The sequence below is a fragment of the Lygodium microphyllum genome, chromosome 24, assembly GCF_053477565.2.
Source record: "Lygodium microphyllum isolate KBCC chromosome 24, Lygodium_microphyllum_v1.1.10, whole genome shotgun sequence".
Taxonomy (NCBI): Eukaryota; Viridiplantae; Streptophyta; class Polypodiopsida; order Schizaeales; family Lygodiaceae; genus Lygodium; species Lygodium microphyllum.
The window spans coordinates 12100237-12117215 of NC_141158.1; the positions used below are offsets into that span (position 1 = coordinate 12100237).

The 16979-nt window shown below is 42.6% G+C and overlaps 1 protein-coding gene across 5 annotated transcripts in view; it reads right to left on the bottom strand.

Annotated features, from left to right (window-relative positions):
- Positions 1–13974, bottom strand: part of LOC148014847 (receptor homology region, transmembrane domain- and RING domain-containing protein 6-like) — a 52169-nt gene extending 38195 nt beyond the window's left edge. The window contains exons 1-2 of one of the 5 annotated variants that reach the window (XM_087665063.1): positions 13619–13968; positions 12831–13061 (exon numbers count right to left, since the gene is read on the bottom strand). In XM_087665063.1, coding sequence (XP_087521189.1) covers positions 12831–13061; positions 13619–13772 — 385 coding nt within the window. In that variant the 5' untranslated portion in view covers positions 13773–13968. Of the gene's footprint in view, positions 1–12830; positions 13062–13618 lie in introns of all 5 variants that reach the window. The other 4 variants (XM_087665062.1, XM_087665064.1, XM_087665061.1 and 1 more) reach the window with 4 other exon arrangements.
- Positions 13975–16979: the final 3005 nt, after the last annotated feature.

Sequence of the window (16979 nt, forward strand, 5' to 3'; positions counted from 1 at the left end):
TGCCTTGGTAAATAAGTCTGCAAGATTGTCCTCTGTCTTACAATAGACTAAGGAAATGGTCTCATTCATAAGCTTCTCCCGAATGAAATGGTACTGGATCTCAATATGCTTCGTCTGAGCATGAAACACAGGGTTCCTGGCCAAGGCAATGCAACTCTCATTATCGCACTGTAGAACAGTAGAACCTCTCTGTGGGCAACCAAGCTCCTCCAAGAGCCTGCAAAGCCACACTGTCTCATAGGTAGTAGAAGACACTGCCCGATACTCCGCCTCAATCGAAGATAGAGCAACTGTGGGTTGTTTCTTATTGCTCCATGAAACAGCACCAGCACCCAAGGTAAAGCAATAACCTATTGAGGACCTTCAATGATCCACATCGCCAACCCAATCTGAATCACTCCATTCGGTAACGACCTAGTCTGTAGCACTAGTATCCGCTCGATAATAGATCCCAAGATCAAGAGTCCCCCGTAGGAACCGCAAAATCCGCTGAGTAGCCTGCCAATGCACCATCTTGGGTTCACTCATGAACCCAACCATCACACCTACAGCATAACATAAGTCAACATGAGTATTAAGAAGCCAAATCAAGGAGCCAACCAACCTTAATGGGTAGTATCCGCCAAAGGAGAATCAGAATGAGTTATAGCCTTCCAATTTGGGTCCATAGGGGTCGTAAGAGACTTGCACCCCTACATCTCACACGTAGTCAAGAGCTCCAATACATACCGCTACTAGGAAATAAAGATCCCCCTCAAAGTCTGATAGATCTCATGACTTAGAAAGAAGTGAATAAGTCCCATATCCGTCATCTCAAACTTCTCATGAAGTGCTGCTTTCATCTGCTCAACTATCTAAGTATGGTCACCTATCACAATCAAGTCATTCACATAAAGAACAAACAACACACACCCTCCACCTGAGGTGTGTACATAAAGCTGGGGATCGGCTTTGGAATGCCAATACCCCAATTTCTCCTAAAGGAATGAGTCAATCTTCTCATTCCAAGCACGGGGAGCTTGCTTAAGGCCATAAAGAGCCTTCTTCAATATGTATATCTTACCATCAGAAGAACTGAAACCTGGAGGCTGCTCAACATAGATCTCCTCCTTCAAATCCCCATTCAAGAAAACAAACTTTACATCCAACTAATAGACCGGCCATCTCCTATGGCTAGCCAAGGCAAAAACTACGCAATTAGTAGCCATCCGAGTTGTAAGGACAAAAGTATCATGGAAATCAATGTTTGGGCATTGTGCAAAACCTTTAGCAACAAGGCGTGCCTTGTGATTATCCAACGTGCCATCACTGCACTACTTGGTCTTTAAGACCCACTTGACTCCAATGATCTTCTGATGAGGAGACTTCAGCACAAGATACCAAGTGTCATTCCTCTCAATCGACTCTAGCTCCTGCTCCATCGCTTTCCGCCAATGATCATGCTGTAAAGCCTTCTTCACGGAGGTGGACTCTCGATCCTGCATAACACAAGTCATCAAATAGTAATTAGTGTAAACAAGCTCAGTATGGTGTGCTTGGTTCCTCCGAGAACGCCGCGGGCCATCCTGCGGTTGCCACCCCTCAAGGACCCCCTCAATCCTTGCATCACAAAGAGTGTCACAAGCCCAACGAGGAGACCGGATCTCGCCTCGATGCTCTCTGTCTGCTGAAGTAGGCTGGAACTTCCACGAACCGCACATCACAGCTCGTGTAGACATCCCGCTTAACGAATCATACAATTGGTAGCCTTGAGATTGCAAGTAATAGTCCACAAACACCTATCTTTGGAAGCCACTTCAAATTTGTCACGCTATATCTTCGGGATGTGAACATAGGCATCACACCCCAAAACCCTGAAATAAGAAACATCTGGCTTAGACTCAAAGTACGCCTCATAAGGGGTCATATCAACAACGAAGAAAGTAGGGGAGTGATTAAGGATGTGAACTACAGTAACAACAGCCTCAGCCCAAAGACACTGAGGTGTTTGACGATGCTCCATCATGGTACGCGCCATCTCGATCACACTGCGATTCTTCTGCTCCAATATGCCATTCTCTTGAGGGGTGTTTGTATTGGATAACTCCTGGTGAATACCACGATCTGCACAAAAACAAGCAAACTCATTAGAAACAAATTCTCCACCCTTATCCGATCATAAGGTCTTCAACATCCAACCCAATCGGTTCTCCTCAAAGAGCAACCAATCCTTAAAGTTGGAGAAAGCCTTCTAGCAAACCTCAAATAAGCTACCCCTTTGACGCCTTCCGAAGGTAATCATAATTGAGATGGCCAAACTGATCATACCAAAGCTCAGACTGAGTCTGTGAGGTAAGAAAAAGAGAAGTCGAGGCAAAAGAAGACCGCAACTTGTAGAGTCCATTCTCCTCATAACTTGAAAAAAGAATCTGTCTCTATCCACGATCAAGAATCCGAAAAGAATCCATATCGAATTCAACCAAGAAACAAGGGGCACAAATCTTGTGCACTGAAAGTAGATGGTACCCCAAGGCCGATATATAAAGCACCTCAGATGTATGGGCGCCACCTCGCCCATCTGGAATAAAATGCATGTCTCCCCATCCCTGTATAGGAATAGACGAACTGTCGCCAATGAGAATTTGGCCATGCGAAGGCCGCAAATGAACAACACCAGCTGAAGGAGTCATGTGTCGTGAGGCATCACTGTCAACAATCCACTCCCGAGTGTATGGGGCCGTCAACGCAGCATCAAAAGCCGTTAGAGTCAAATCCTCGAACACCTCCAAGTAGAGGAAAGCAGCTGATGAGGAAGCAACCATTGCTCCTTGAAATCCTTTGAAGATTTCTCCTTCTTCTCCTTGTCTTTCTTCTCCTTGTCACGACAATCCTTCTTCCAATGACCTGTTTTGCCACATATGTGACAAGTAGACTCCTTTTCTTTGTCCTTATTGGATTTGTCCTTCTTATCCTTTTGCTCCTTTCCCTTTTTCTGAGAGGACTAACCAACCAAAGCCTCAGATTTAGAAGCATTGGTCCATTTTAATTGCTCCTCTTGGTCCAAGACCATAGGAACCAACTCTTCCCACCAAAAAGTCTTAGACCACCCTCCACCAACACCTCATAGTTCTAGCTCCTCATCTACCAAGAACTCATTCAATGCAAGACTCATTTCAATGGGTCTAACTACACCACTTGGTCTAATTTGATAAGGCATGTCTTAGACTCCCAGAACCTATGGGATCTTGTGCAAGGATTGGAACCCCAACCTGATCTTGCACTTGTTCCATACCAGGTCGTCTACTCATGGAAGGCTCGTATGCCTCTGCTATGGTTGAGCTGTGCAAGGCTTACTACCCGAGTTTCATTCTCAGCTTCAACATTTCGACTTAGCATCAGAGTGTTGGATACACTTGACTGACCGCTATGCGGCTCGAGATAGGACCCCTCGCAGTAATCTTGACCATGAGCATCAGATTTCCACCATTAACGATAAGGATGACCTTAAGGTCAAGTTGTCTGAGTATTGATGACTCCTTATTGAGTTCTCTACGACAGGGGCTCCTAAGTCCCCTAATGATGACCAAGTCACATTGTTCCTAAATAAGTGCCAAGGAAATACTTTAACTTTGTGCAATAGGTCATCTCACAGCCCACTATGTCCACATTCTATGAATTTGAGTGTCAAATCTTGCGTTATGCTAGGCTATTCAATCAATTTCATGGGGCATCTCCTGTAACAGGAGCTCTTGTTGCTACTCCTCAAAAGGAACAAGGGAAGGGTAAGAAAGTCAGACCTCATCTAGTGAGACCCAAGAGAACAACCAATCCTCTCTTAAACCAAGGTGGCAGAATGTACCCAAGAAGAATAGGTATTGTCAACATTGTCAAAAGGCTCGCCATTTTGACAAGTGTTGATCAAAGGCAAGAGGAACACAACCAAAATCCAAGTCTCAAACCCCCGCACCCCAACAGAATAACCCCCACAAGGAAAGCAGAGTGGTGGCAACCAATCTTAAGGGTTGTGGAAAGCTCAGTCTCATGTTGCCACCGATTAACCATCACAGTCAACAACATTCTCAACACCAGAGGGCTTGTCTAATTGGTCTACAGAGAGGCCCACATGGTCTCTTTAGAGACCTCAAATGCAAGCCTTGTCCATATATGTGATGTCTTCTGAGAAGACAATCGCAGAGGCCCACTTGTCATAGCCAAGCACTTGTGCTCCTACTTGGATTGTGGATAGTGGAGCTACTCATCACATGACCCCTATAGATGACATTTTTCTCACCAGACATCCTACAACTATAAGAGTTAGAGTAGGGAACAACTCCTTGATCAAGATCTAGGTTTGTGGTTGCATCAATTTTGCCATTGATGAGGGCCAAGATTGTGTTACACTGGACAACGTTTATCAGATCCCCAAGCTGGGGGTAAACTTATTGTCTGTTCAGGAACTCTATCAATTGGGGTGAGTAGTCTTCTTTACATCGACCACAATCGAAGACATTGATCTCGTGGCAAGGCACAGCCTAATGGCCTCTATAACCCAACGCACTTTCTTACCATGCCGACAATTGAGAACTCAAAGTTCCATCGTTTCCAGACTTTAGCCACTGCACGGAAGCCTTCGAGCACTAAGCGTCTCTGGCATTACTGCTTAGGACATCTTGGATACGACTCTCTTTATGAGTTGTTACATCACCATATGGTTGATAGCATTCCCCGCCTGAAGCTATCGCAAGTGTTGAGATATCGAGCTCCACTCGTGATACGCCAGGGTGACCGTTGTGTATTTATGTCACCGACTTGTCAGTTGCAGATGCGGTTGGTACACCGCCCCTGAATAATAGCTACATGATAGCTATCCTTATCTACTCTAGTTCGTGGCTTGGTTAGTATGCCACCTTAGTTAGTTGAGTTTGGTTTGAGACCCATATCTAGGGCTCTTCTATTTTCTTTGTACTTGAGTTCTTTTGGCTTACACAACTAAGAAGAGGAAAACTGTTTTCAGCCTCCACCCTTGTGTGTCTTCCCCCATTGTGCAAGCAAGAAAGCTTCAAGCGAGACTCCTTCCTTCTCTCCCACAATCTTGACATGGTATCAGAGCCTTGTTCGTGGTAAGGAGCTCAAGAAAGCAAGCCAAGCTCGCGGTGGTCTGGTAAGAGGAGCAGTGTTGCTTTCATTTTCTGTTTTGGGAGCAGATCTCTGCAGGTAGCACAGCCGAAAATTGCAGGAGTGCATTGTCTCAGGTTGAGACGCCCTTCGCGGTGAAGCAAGAGGGCAGTATATGCTGCGGGAAAGGGCTTTAGCCCTTGGCGACCTTGTTTTTTTGATTCGAGGCCATTTCGGGGCCTGTTTTGCAGACGGAAGTTTTCTGCACGCACTCAGGAAAAGGCTCAGTTTTATGCTGTGCAGCCACTGTTCTACAGGTCGGTGAAAAGTTACTGTAGAAATTGCATCGTATGCTTGTGCGCAGAGACATTGGGAGTTTCAGAATCATCCTTGGTTCCTGTTTATGCAAAATCGTCACTAGGAAGTGACTGTGTGGTCAAATACCACTTTCGCCAGTTTTGCAGATTTGCCCTTGTGAGGGTGAAGCTGTGTTTTTTGTAGTGACAGAATTTCTTGCAGTATTCTGTAATGGCGTCTGATTCTCTTTCACAGATTGTCACTGAAAAGCTTGACAAGAACAACTTCCAGGCATGGAAGTTTAGAATGACGAATTTCCTTATGGGAAAAGGATATTGGGAATTTGTTGCAGGAAATGAAAAAGAACCAGTTCTTCCTGATGTTCCCAATCAACAACAAATGCAGGCATTTAAAACATGGCATGAGAGAGCCAGGAAAGTTATGTACTGGCTGTCTATCAGCATTTCAGACTCTATGATTGTGCATATTCAAGATGCAAGTACGCCAAAGGAGGCATGGGATACTTTGTCAAAAATGTATAGCACAAATACACAAGCCAGGAAAATGCAGCTCAAGCAAGAGTTGCACAATGTGCAAAGAGAAAATATGAGCATCAACGACTACCACATGAAGGTGAAGAAGATTGCAAATGCACTTGCTTCCATTGGGTCGCCAGTGGAAGATGATGATTTAGTTTCCGTGACCTTGAATGGTCTAGGAAAGGATTATGCACAGTTTCGGACATCCATTTCAGTTCGTGAAAGATTTCCTGATTTTGAGGAGTTGATTGCTCTTCTAATTTCTGAGGAGCAGAGAAATGGTGGTGCATCTTCTTCAGGAAGAACTTCAAAAGAAGCTGTCTTCTACTCAAATGCTGGAAGAGGTAGAGGCAGAGGTAGAGGAGGCCGATTTGGAGGCCGTGGTAGAAATCAGAATATGCAGCAAACTCAAGAAAACCAGTCCTATGGAGGAGGACGTGGTAACTCTAGAGGCAGGGGGAGCCAAAGAGGTCGTGGTGGATGGCAAAGAGGTCAAAATGCAAACAGTAATGTTGAATGCTACTACTGTGGTAAAATGGGTCATATGGCTAAAGACTGCTATAAAAAGCAGAATGACATCATGAATGGAAAACTGCAACAAGGGAATTATGCATCTTCTAGTAGACAAGGTGATGACAGAAATGAGCATTTGTTCATGGTGCAGCACATGAACAATTCTGTGACAAGTGTAGAAGAAAGCAATGATGTATGGTATGTTGACTCAGGTGCATCAAACCACATGACAGGTCATGCAGAATGGATGGAGGATGCAAGGAAAATGGAAAAACCAGGATTTGAGGAGACTGGTGATGATACTGCACATCCTATTGTGCAGATTGGAAAAATTCCCTTGTCTATGCAGGATGGGAAAAAGAAATACCTCTCCGATGTATTTCATGTTCCGAATATCACCAAGAATCTGGTTTCTGTTGGTCAAATGGTTGAGCAGGGCTTGCAGGTCAGATTTAATCCTCATGGATGCTTTGTTGAGGATATGAAAAATAAAGGTCGCTTGATAGCAAAAGGAAAGAAGAAGGGCAGAATGTTTACATTGGATGCAGACATGTCTGAATTGAGTGCAGCAATGTTTGCACATGGGACCGGTGTAGTTGCAGATATTGATATCTGGCATAAACGCATTGGTCATGTTAATGTACAGCGACTTAAATCAATGCAGGCCCAAAATATTGTTGCAGGATTGCCAAAATTCAAGGTTGCAGAAATGCATAAGGTATGTGAAGCCTGTCAGTTTGGAAAACAGGCAAGGAAACCATTTCCTAGACATGTTCAAGAGAGTGAGAAGCCATTGGAATTAATCCACTCTGATGTGTGGACTACTAAAGCTGCATCTCTTGGAGGCTGTCATTATTTTGTCACTTTTATTGATGACTATAGCAGAAAAGTTTTGGTGTATTTTATGAAAAAGAAAAGTGAAGTTTTTGGGCATTTCAAAACCCTTAAAGCTATGGCTGAAAAAAAAACAGGTCTGCAAATAAAATGCCTAAGGTCAGATGGAGGGGGAGAGTACCTCTCAAATGAGTTTGCAAAGTTCTTGCAGGAGCATGGCATAAAGCAGCAATATTCATGCAGTTATACCCCACAACAAAATGGAATTGCAGAAAGGAAAAACAGACATATTGGAGAGGTATCTCGTGCCATGCTCAATGAAAAAGACTTGCCAGATTTTTATTGGGCTGAAGCAGTTGCTACAGCAGTCTACATAATGAACAGGACTCCCACTGCAGCAATACATGGAATGACTCCAGAGGAGAGGTATACTGGTAGGAAACCAGATATTTCTCATTTGAAAATTTTTGGTTGCATTGCCTATGTACATGTGTCAGATGAGCTGAGATCCAAGTTGGATCCAAAAGCTGAGAAGTGCATCTTTATTGGTTACTCTCTGCAGCAAAAAGGGTATAGATGCTATAACCCTTCTACTCGTAAGTTTACAGTGAGCAGAGATGTTGTTTTTGATGAGATGAGTAGCTGGTATAAACCAGTAAATGTGATTGATGATGTAGATACACAAAATGGTAATGCTGCACAGAATTCACAGCAGCAGTCACAAAATATTAGTGGACCTGGAGCGTCCTCTAGCAGTGGTTCACATTCTTCGCCATGGACAGGCAGATTGAGATCAGGAGAATCTTCTCAAAGCAATGCAGATAGTGGTATGCAGGTATCACGAAAAGGAAAAGAGAAGGTTGATCAGCCCATGTTTGATGTGAATGCAGGTCACTCTTATGTGGATGGTGAATCCAGTGGCTCAGAACAGAGCATTGATGATGAGTTGGGTATTCCTTCTATTGTTACACCTGGAGTAAGGAAGACCAGGGATGTTTTGAGAGCACCTGGGAGTGAACCTACTTTGCGCAGGTCTACGAGAGTTAGGTATCCTTTGGATAGGCTGAAATATGATGGATTTACAGCGATTCACTATGCATATATGGTCAAGGTGATACAAGAACCAGAACCCACTTCTTTTGAGGAAGCCATGGGAAAAGAAAAATGGGATAAAACCATGGATGAAGAAATGGATGCCTTGGAAGCAAATGCTACATGGGAATTGGTACCTTTGCCTAAAGGTAAGAATGCAATTGGTTGTAAGTGGGTTTATAAGGTGAAGCACAATGCAGATGGTTCTGTGAACAGATACAAGGCAAGATTAGTAGTCAAGGGGTATGCACAAACATATGGCATTGACTATGAAGAAACATTCAGTCCGGTTGCAAGGATGGCAACCGTAAGAGCAGTCATTGCTATGGCTGCATCAAAGGGATGGTCTTTACATCAGATGGATGTAAAGAATGCCTTCTTGCATGGTGATTTGCAAGAAGAGGTCTATATGGAGCAGCCACCAGGTTATGTGCATGCTGTTCATCCTGAGTTTGTTTGCAGGTTGAAGAAAGCCTTGTATGGCTTGAAGCAAGCACCTAGAGCATGGTCTGACAAGATAGGACAGTATCTTGTCACTATTGGCTTTCAGATTTCCAAGGCAGATTTCTCACTTTATGTGAGAAAAACAGAGAAAGGTATTATGCTACTTGTCATTTATGTTGATGATTTGATTATGACAGGTGACAGTGATGAAGATATCCTTCATGTAAAAATGCTATTGAAACAGAAGTTTGAGATGAAGGATTTGGGAGAGCTGCGTTATTTCTTGGGCATTGAGGTGATTAGATCACCAAGTGGGATACAGCTCTTGCAGAGGCAGTATGGATTGGACATGCTGTCCAAATATGGGATGACAGGCTGTAAGCCTATTTCAGTTCCTTTGGAGCAGAATGTGAAGCTGAGCACAGATGCAGGTGAGCTTCTAGAAGACCCTACTATGTACAGACGCATAGTAGGAAGTTTGATTTATATGACTATTACCAGGCCAGATTTGAGCTATGCTGTTGGATTGGTAAGTCAGTTTATGCAGGCTCCAAGGAAACCACATTTGGATGCGGCTAGACGCATACTCAGGTATGTGAAGTCCACATTGCAGTATGGACTATTTTATGAGACTGGGGTTCAGATACAGTTGCATGGATACACTGATGCTGATTGGGCTGGTAGTATTTCTGATAGAAGATCTACCAGTGGATATGTGTTCTCTTTTGGGAGTGCTGCAGTCACTTGGAGCAGCAAGAAACAGCCTACAGTTGCCTTGTCGAGCACAGAGGCTGAGTACAGGGGTGCAGCAATGGCTGCATGTGAGGTAGCTTGGTTGCATAAGCTACTTTATGATATGCATCAGTCTACAGATGGGCCAGTTGTCATTTATTGTGACAACATGAGTAGTATACACTTGGCAAATAACCCAGTCTATCATGCTAGAACAAAGCACATTGAGGTGCATTATCACTATGTGCGAGAGAGGGTTTTACTAGGTCTTATTGATCTAGTTTATGTCAGCACAGAGGATCAGGTAGCTGACATATTCACGAAGGCATTGGGCGCAGAGAAGCTGCGCAAGTTCAGAGACCTGCTTGGTGTGCAGGAATTGGGATTGAGCTCGAGGGGGAGTGTTGAGATATCGAGCTCCACTCGTGATACGCCAGGGTGACCGTTGTGTATTTATGTCACCGACTTGTCAGTTGCAGATGCGGTTGGTACACCGCCCCTGAATAATAGCTACATGATAGCTATCCTTATCTACTCTAGTTCGTGGCTTGGTTAGTATGCCACCTTAGTTAGTTGAGTTTGGTTTGAGACCCATATCTAGGGCTCTTCTATTTTCTTTGTACTTGAGTTCTTTTGGCTTACACAACTAAGAAGAGGAAAACTGTTTTCAGCCTCCACCCTTGTGTGTCTTCCCCCATTGTGCAAGCAAGAAAGCTTCAAGCGAGACTCCTTCCTTCTCTCCCACAATCTTGACAGCAAGAGGTCTGTAAAGCATATCAGCTAGGTAAGCAGCACCGTACCCCATTCCCACAACAGTCCACTCATAGAGCTGAGGCTCCATTGGGATTGATTCACATTGATCTTTGTGACCCAACGCTCACTACCACCTTAAAATGGCGTGCTTTACTTCTTTTTGATAGTGAATGATTTCTCTCGATACATGTGGATGTACTTTCTTAAGCATAAGTTTGATACTTTCACCTACTTCAATGCTTGAGTGTTATTGGTTCATAACCAGACTGGATGTTGTGTAGGAGGTACCATGAGAAGTGATAGCAATGGCGAGTTTATCTCTCACAAGTTTTTTGAGTTTCTACAGGAGCATGGCATTTCTTGCCAGCTCACCTCTACCAACTCTCCTTCTCAGAATGGAGTTGTAGAGTGTAGAAACCGAACAGTTTTGAACATGGCACGCTCTATGTTGTTTGCAACAGAGCTTCCCGATCGTCTATGGGTTAAGGCTGTTAGCACAGCAGTGTACATCCTCAACCGATGCCTAACTAATTGCAACAATCCCTCAACGAACTCCCTACAGCGAATTCTTTGGCGAGAGGCCTGTTGTTTCCCACTTCAGAGTCTTCGGGAGTCCTGCATACACACACACACCCCCCTGACGACAAAATAGGAAAGCTCACTCCCCGAGCTGATCTATTGATATTTGTGGGTTATTCTTCCCAAGCAAAAGCCTATCATTTGTTTAATCCTCAAGCAAATAAGGTGATCGTTAGGAGGGATATCGTCTTTGATGAGAGGGACATAGTGCAATCTTATGCACTGGACTCTGAGTCCTTACCTCAACCCACATCATCAGACATTGTGCCTTCTAAGCCGGGTCTATTGCCCGTTCTTGACATTCCTACAAATTCTTCTGCTCTCAGGCCCCCTCCATGAGACCCATTACCTTGCTAGTACTAGTAGACTATGCGGGATTCGGGGATCCTTCCACCAGATTGCTCTCCGAAGGGCCCTAGAAAATTTGCTTGACTTGCCCCTCAAGCTTCATATGCTTCATTCTTTGCCGCTGATTACCTTGCACATTTCGAGCCGGACAGTTGGCAAGAGGCTCTCCAAGACCCTCTGTGGCATGAGGCCATGGAGAAGGAATTGGATAGTATTGACCGGAATGAGACTTGGACCTTGGTGGATTGTCCTAATCACAAGGTCATCGGGACGAAGTGGATTTTTAGGACCAAGCTAAAGACTGATGGGACTCTAGAAAAGTACAAGGCTTGCCTTGTAGTGCAAGGTTTTCATCAAAAGCAAGGACCACCAAGCCTGCACTGCTACGAAATGCAGAGGAAGAGGGATGACTGTTGCTGGAGTACCACATGGTATGCTGATCACATAGCGGGAAGCCCTGGAAAGGCCATGGACAAGTCAAAGAATGCAGTGAAAAAACTGAGATCTCCACCAGATGTACCTAGGATGGGCACTACTATAATACACAAAGGACCGACGGACAGAGAGAGTGCCAAAGTTCCCAATGTCCTCCCCAAACTCTGGCAGTGGCTGACAGCCAGGAGATGGGCACGGAAGAAAAAAGCTGAAAACATGTCTGCCAACACCAACTAACTGCCACACATGCAAAATCTGGCCGACCTGCCAACCAGCTGCTAGACATGCCAAATGCACCCGAAATGCTGAAAATTTGACTAGAATGCAGCAAAGATGGCACACAGCAAACGCATGAAGATGGCACACTGTTAGAGCACCAATGTCTCCGTAAGACTCTGATGTGACTCAGAAACAGGAGATGACAGCAGAAATAAATGCTAACAGAATGAAGTGCTGAAATCCAGACAGTATCTCTCAAGTGGCTGCTGAGCTAAGGTTAAAAGGTGCATTCAGCTGTTGCTCCACTACCTCCACCTTGATTAGCTAAATACATGCACTCAAATAATGGGCTACCTTCCAACATAAACAATTTAGCAAAAATGGAAAGGTATCTAAAATGCTCTCAAAGGACCATATGACAACTCCCAATGTAGAAAGCACAACCCACACAATCAGGGAAGTGTATGTGTGCCATTTACTGGCATCTCATGGCTTGCAGTTGCCAGATGCATGTAGTTCTAAAGAAAACTGACTTCAAATTCAATGCAACTTATAATGTATCTCTTTCCCATGCCTCAGTCACTTTCAGAATTGGTCTGCAGCTGCTTCGATCATGCTAGTTGATCTTTCTAATCATTTCAACATTAAACTGAATATCAGAGCATTTTGTGCAAAGGGCACAGGCACAAAACTTCATGATCCATTACAATAACATAAACCATATTTTAGCTTCCTGATCCATCATCTTTATCGCAGACTCATAGATCATAGACAATAAAACTAGAAACAGGCCCTTTGTAAACTACGAAGAAAAAGCTGGGCATAGTAACTGCCTGAAAGACGTTGGAAATAAAGTGCATCACAAAAATAGAAAGGATGAGCAAGTTAAAAGACTCGAAGTGTAAATACAAGCAGACCTTCAGGAAATTAAGATCTAAAGCACACACTTACTTGTAACTAGATCAGCACCATACTCATCATTGTAAATTATGACTGCAGAAAACCCTGCATCTTGGGCTATACGAACTTTTGTCTCAAAAGAGCAATTCCCTCTCATTGTCAATAAGAATGGATACATGGACCCTACAGCTGTGACATTCGGTGACTCGAGCAATGAGCAAGCATTGGAAGGGTTTCCACACACGAGATATCCAATTATACCTGAACCATGTACTCGAGGTGCTGTAGCAAGTACAGTGAGAGCTTAGTTGATATTCGTCACGAACTTCCATTATCAATCTTCGCCAACTTCCAAATTATAATGATTATAATAAAGACGTTAAACAATAATAATGATGATAAATAAATGAAAACAAAACAAATTAACAAAACTTTACAGTGATTATAATAATCACATTAAACGATAATAATGATGATAAATAAATAAAAGCAAATAATATTATCAATACTGCCATACTTGCAACATTTGGTCACGCTAGTATAATCTGATCGTGACAAGCTCTAATTAGGAATCAGAGGCACGGTAAGAGGTTTAAAATTTTTTCTCTAATGCACAGATTTTAAGAGGCAAACCTCTCGACCTTGCGATGTAAGTTCATCAAATGATGGAGCTGCAATATTTCCTAACCTAAGATCCTGTGTAACCATCAGACGAACTTAATCTAGCCATCTCAACTAGGTTCAAGTGTGAAATCAGAAACCAGCAGCAAGCAGCAAGCACTCAGCATTACCACCACTTAACGAATTAGAAGCCGTAAACCGAGAGCACAAGAACCTACCGAAATTAGCCTCTGTAGACTCGAATGTGACAGTTGTGTTGTTCTCGATCACGGCGATATCTGCAGCTGCCCGGATTGAAACGAAGCTCACCAGAAGAGCTGCCACGAGGAAGAGGCAGATGAGCATTTTGGCGGAAGAAAGAGCCATCGTCATCAGAAGAGAAGAGAGGCCATGGCAGATGAGTGGTGTTATTCTTATTCTATTGGCTTCGGTAGCAGCGTTCTGTGTTTTTTCGCTTGATCGGAGAAGCCTGTTGGTCGCCGGAAAACTTTTTAAAAACTATAAGATGCCTGATTGGCGCTGTTGTTCCGCGTCTCCTTATATACCATACCTTTAACTTGTACGCAATGGTGGTAAAATGGTTTTGTGAGTCCTATGGTTGGTCCTTACGCCATCACAACAAATGCACTACGGATGAAATTCGTTTCACGTACCTCTTCCAGGAGATAGAGTCACGGGGGGGGGTGGGGGAGAGAGAGCACCCGGAACACACATGCCGGAGCATTAACTTCCTTTAAAGGCTCGGCCACGTGGCAAGCAAGCATTGAAGCTTCTCTTAGATATTGCACTTGGGGGATCTCAAAGCTGCATGCATGCAAAACTTTACCTAGTACCAATTGGCTCCCCTAAGTAGGAAAATGTATTTAACTCCCAAGGCTAGGATATAGATGGACTTGGACTATCGGAAAGCTATTGCAACCAATTGGCCCCCCCCTGAGTCGGGAAATGTATTTAAGGGTGACAAGAAGCATCCCAAGGCTAGAGAATAGATGGACTTGGACTATCGAAAAGCTATTGCAAGCAATGATATTGATCTTAGTATTGAGAAGCAGGTCAGGCAAGATTTCTACATAATGAGACTAGAAAAGCAAAGCTTGCCATAGGCAAATCAATTGTCCAAGCACGTGTTGCATTTTCCATACCTCCACTCAAATAATGATACGCAAAATTCTTGTTTGCAAGTCTATATTTATGCTTTATGGGAAGTCGCTCTCTGAGGAGAAGTTCTCAATGTTGTTTTTGCAAATCTACCAAGGTCGTGCCGCTCATAAAAGGTTTCACTTTGTCTATCATTGATTTTATCCAGCACTAATGGGATCTCCTCAAGAGAGAGATATGATATTGAGTTGCTTAGTGGATTAAAAGATGATGCCTTGGAGCTCACGTTTTTCAATAAAGGAGGTTCTCTTCCACAAGTGCCTAGTATAGGTTTCTTTTCTTAGGCTACCAAAATGGCTTGGTAGTGAGCTTGGGGTGTTACAAAATGTGATGTACCCCTAGCCAAGTCAGGGGAGGTGACATTTGGTAGTCACTCTAATGCAGTGTTATCTAAATTTCTTGGGATTCACTAACTTAGCTAGTTACTTGACTTCCGAGTCTATCTTGTAGTAGAACGTCGTGGTTAGGACCTAATGTTCATATGACTTCTTAATATTTATCAACAATCTAGCATGCCCAATCAAGAAAAGTCACTTTGCAAGAAGAGAATAGTATCGTATTCAATTCAAAGAGAGTGAGAGATGAGGAGGAGCTAAACATCAACCCCTCTACTACAATATAATCTCACTCAAATCCCCTAAAATTGTGCAAGTTAGGTTTTACAACTCGACTCTAGGTAGTCAAATGTTTAGCCCTTCTCTTATATTTCTTTAACAAAAATCGATTGACTAATTGGTTCCACCTATCCATAGGATAGCATTGTCATGACAACTATCCACTCACTTTCTACCCAATAACACCCAACTACCATGCTATGGTGACATATAAAAACAACTTCACTAATTAAGTTACACAAGGTTTGTTGAAGGTCCTTTAGACATGTAGCAAAAATAATAAAAGACAATCCTCTCTCTCTCTCTCTCTCTCTCTCTCTCTCTCTCTCTCTATATATATATATATATATATATATATATATATATATATATATATATATATATATATATATATATATATATATATATATATATATATATATATAGTGTGTGTGTGTGTGTGTGTGTGTATACACTCACAAATATTTAATAAAAGCTTGGGGGTTCTATATATATATATATATATATGTCCTCCACATCACGCGTGTTTAGGGCCTATTTATAAATATCCTTATCTGTGAATTTTTCTTGAATAAAATATAATCATTTTCTATTTAATATGTAAATAACCCCTTTATATTATACCTTACTATATGTAAAAAATATATAAAAATTGTATTTTAAAATAACTTTATTTTGAACCCACGTGATGCACACATATATTCATGAGTGACCTCTTCGAGAATAAAAGGCAACAAGGAAAATGAATGAGCCTTCTAATGAGTGAACGATAGTTGCCCTCTCCTCTCGATCAATCCAAGAGGAAATGGTGACCGTTTCTCTCAAGTTATCAATAGAGAACTCACAATTGAAGCACAGAGAAGATGGAAGAAGGAGAAACATTTAGTTTGCAATCACAAGAATGGTTTCACTTTAATTTTTCCCACCTTAAATATGGTTGGACTCTTTTACATTTGGATAGCCTCTTACTCTTGGCACCATGCCCTATCTTTTCATCACTTGCAACCTTGGGTTTTTGGCCCATTAATATATCTCCTTACACTAACTTACACATTTGTAGCGCATTTAAATGCATACTATTTTTAAATTATGAATTGCACGAGAGTGAGCCCGGTGGGGCTCTCTCGCTTAGCGGTGACCCATGCGAGATTCACACCACACGTAGGATACCACCAAGCGTGAATGGGCCACGATTCCCTTGGGAGGTCCCTCATTTGCATGGTGGTGACCCATTCAGAGCACTCCACAAACAATGGTGACCTTCTCAACATAATTCCCCAAGATACCATAGTCAGCATTGACATTTTTAAAAGTGTTGTCATACCATACTTGGATAGCATATCCAAGTCATACTGCCTTTATGATAGCCATATACCATCGTCAATAATTATTTGGGTTTCATAGGCATTGAGTTAGATTCCCAAACAATTTAGACTCCCATTTCCAAAGAAGGGAAGAACCAATGTGTATCCTTTAGAAATGGTTCATAATGACCTTTGGACTCCATGTTAAAGCATGTCATTGAGTGGGAAATGCAGAGTTTACATTACTCTCATTGATGATTTCAACAAAATACTTGGGTTTATTTCTTAAAGCATGAAATGAAGTATTTGAGAAGTTTTTGAATTTCAAAGCAGTGACTAAAAAGTTGTTTGGGTCCTGAATGTATGTGCAATGAGTTTTATGATTACTTGAGAGATCATTGGATTAAAAGGTAGGTTACATGTTGGTATACATTGCAACAAAATGGTGTAGCAAAAAGAAAGAACCAATTTATTGTAGAAGTTACTAGAGCCATGATGAATCA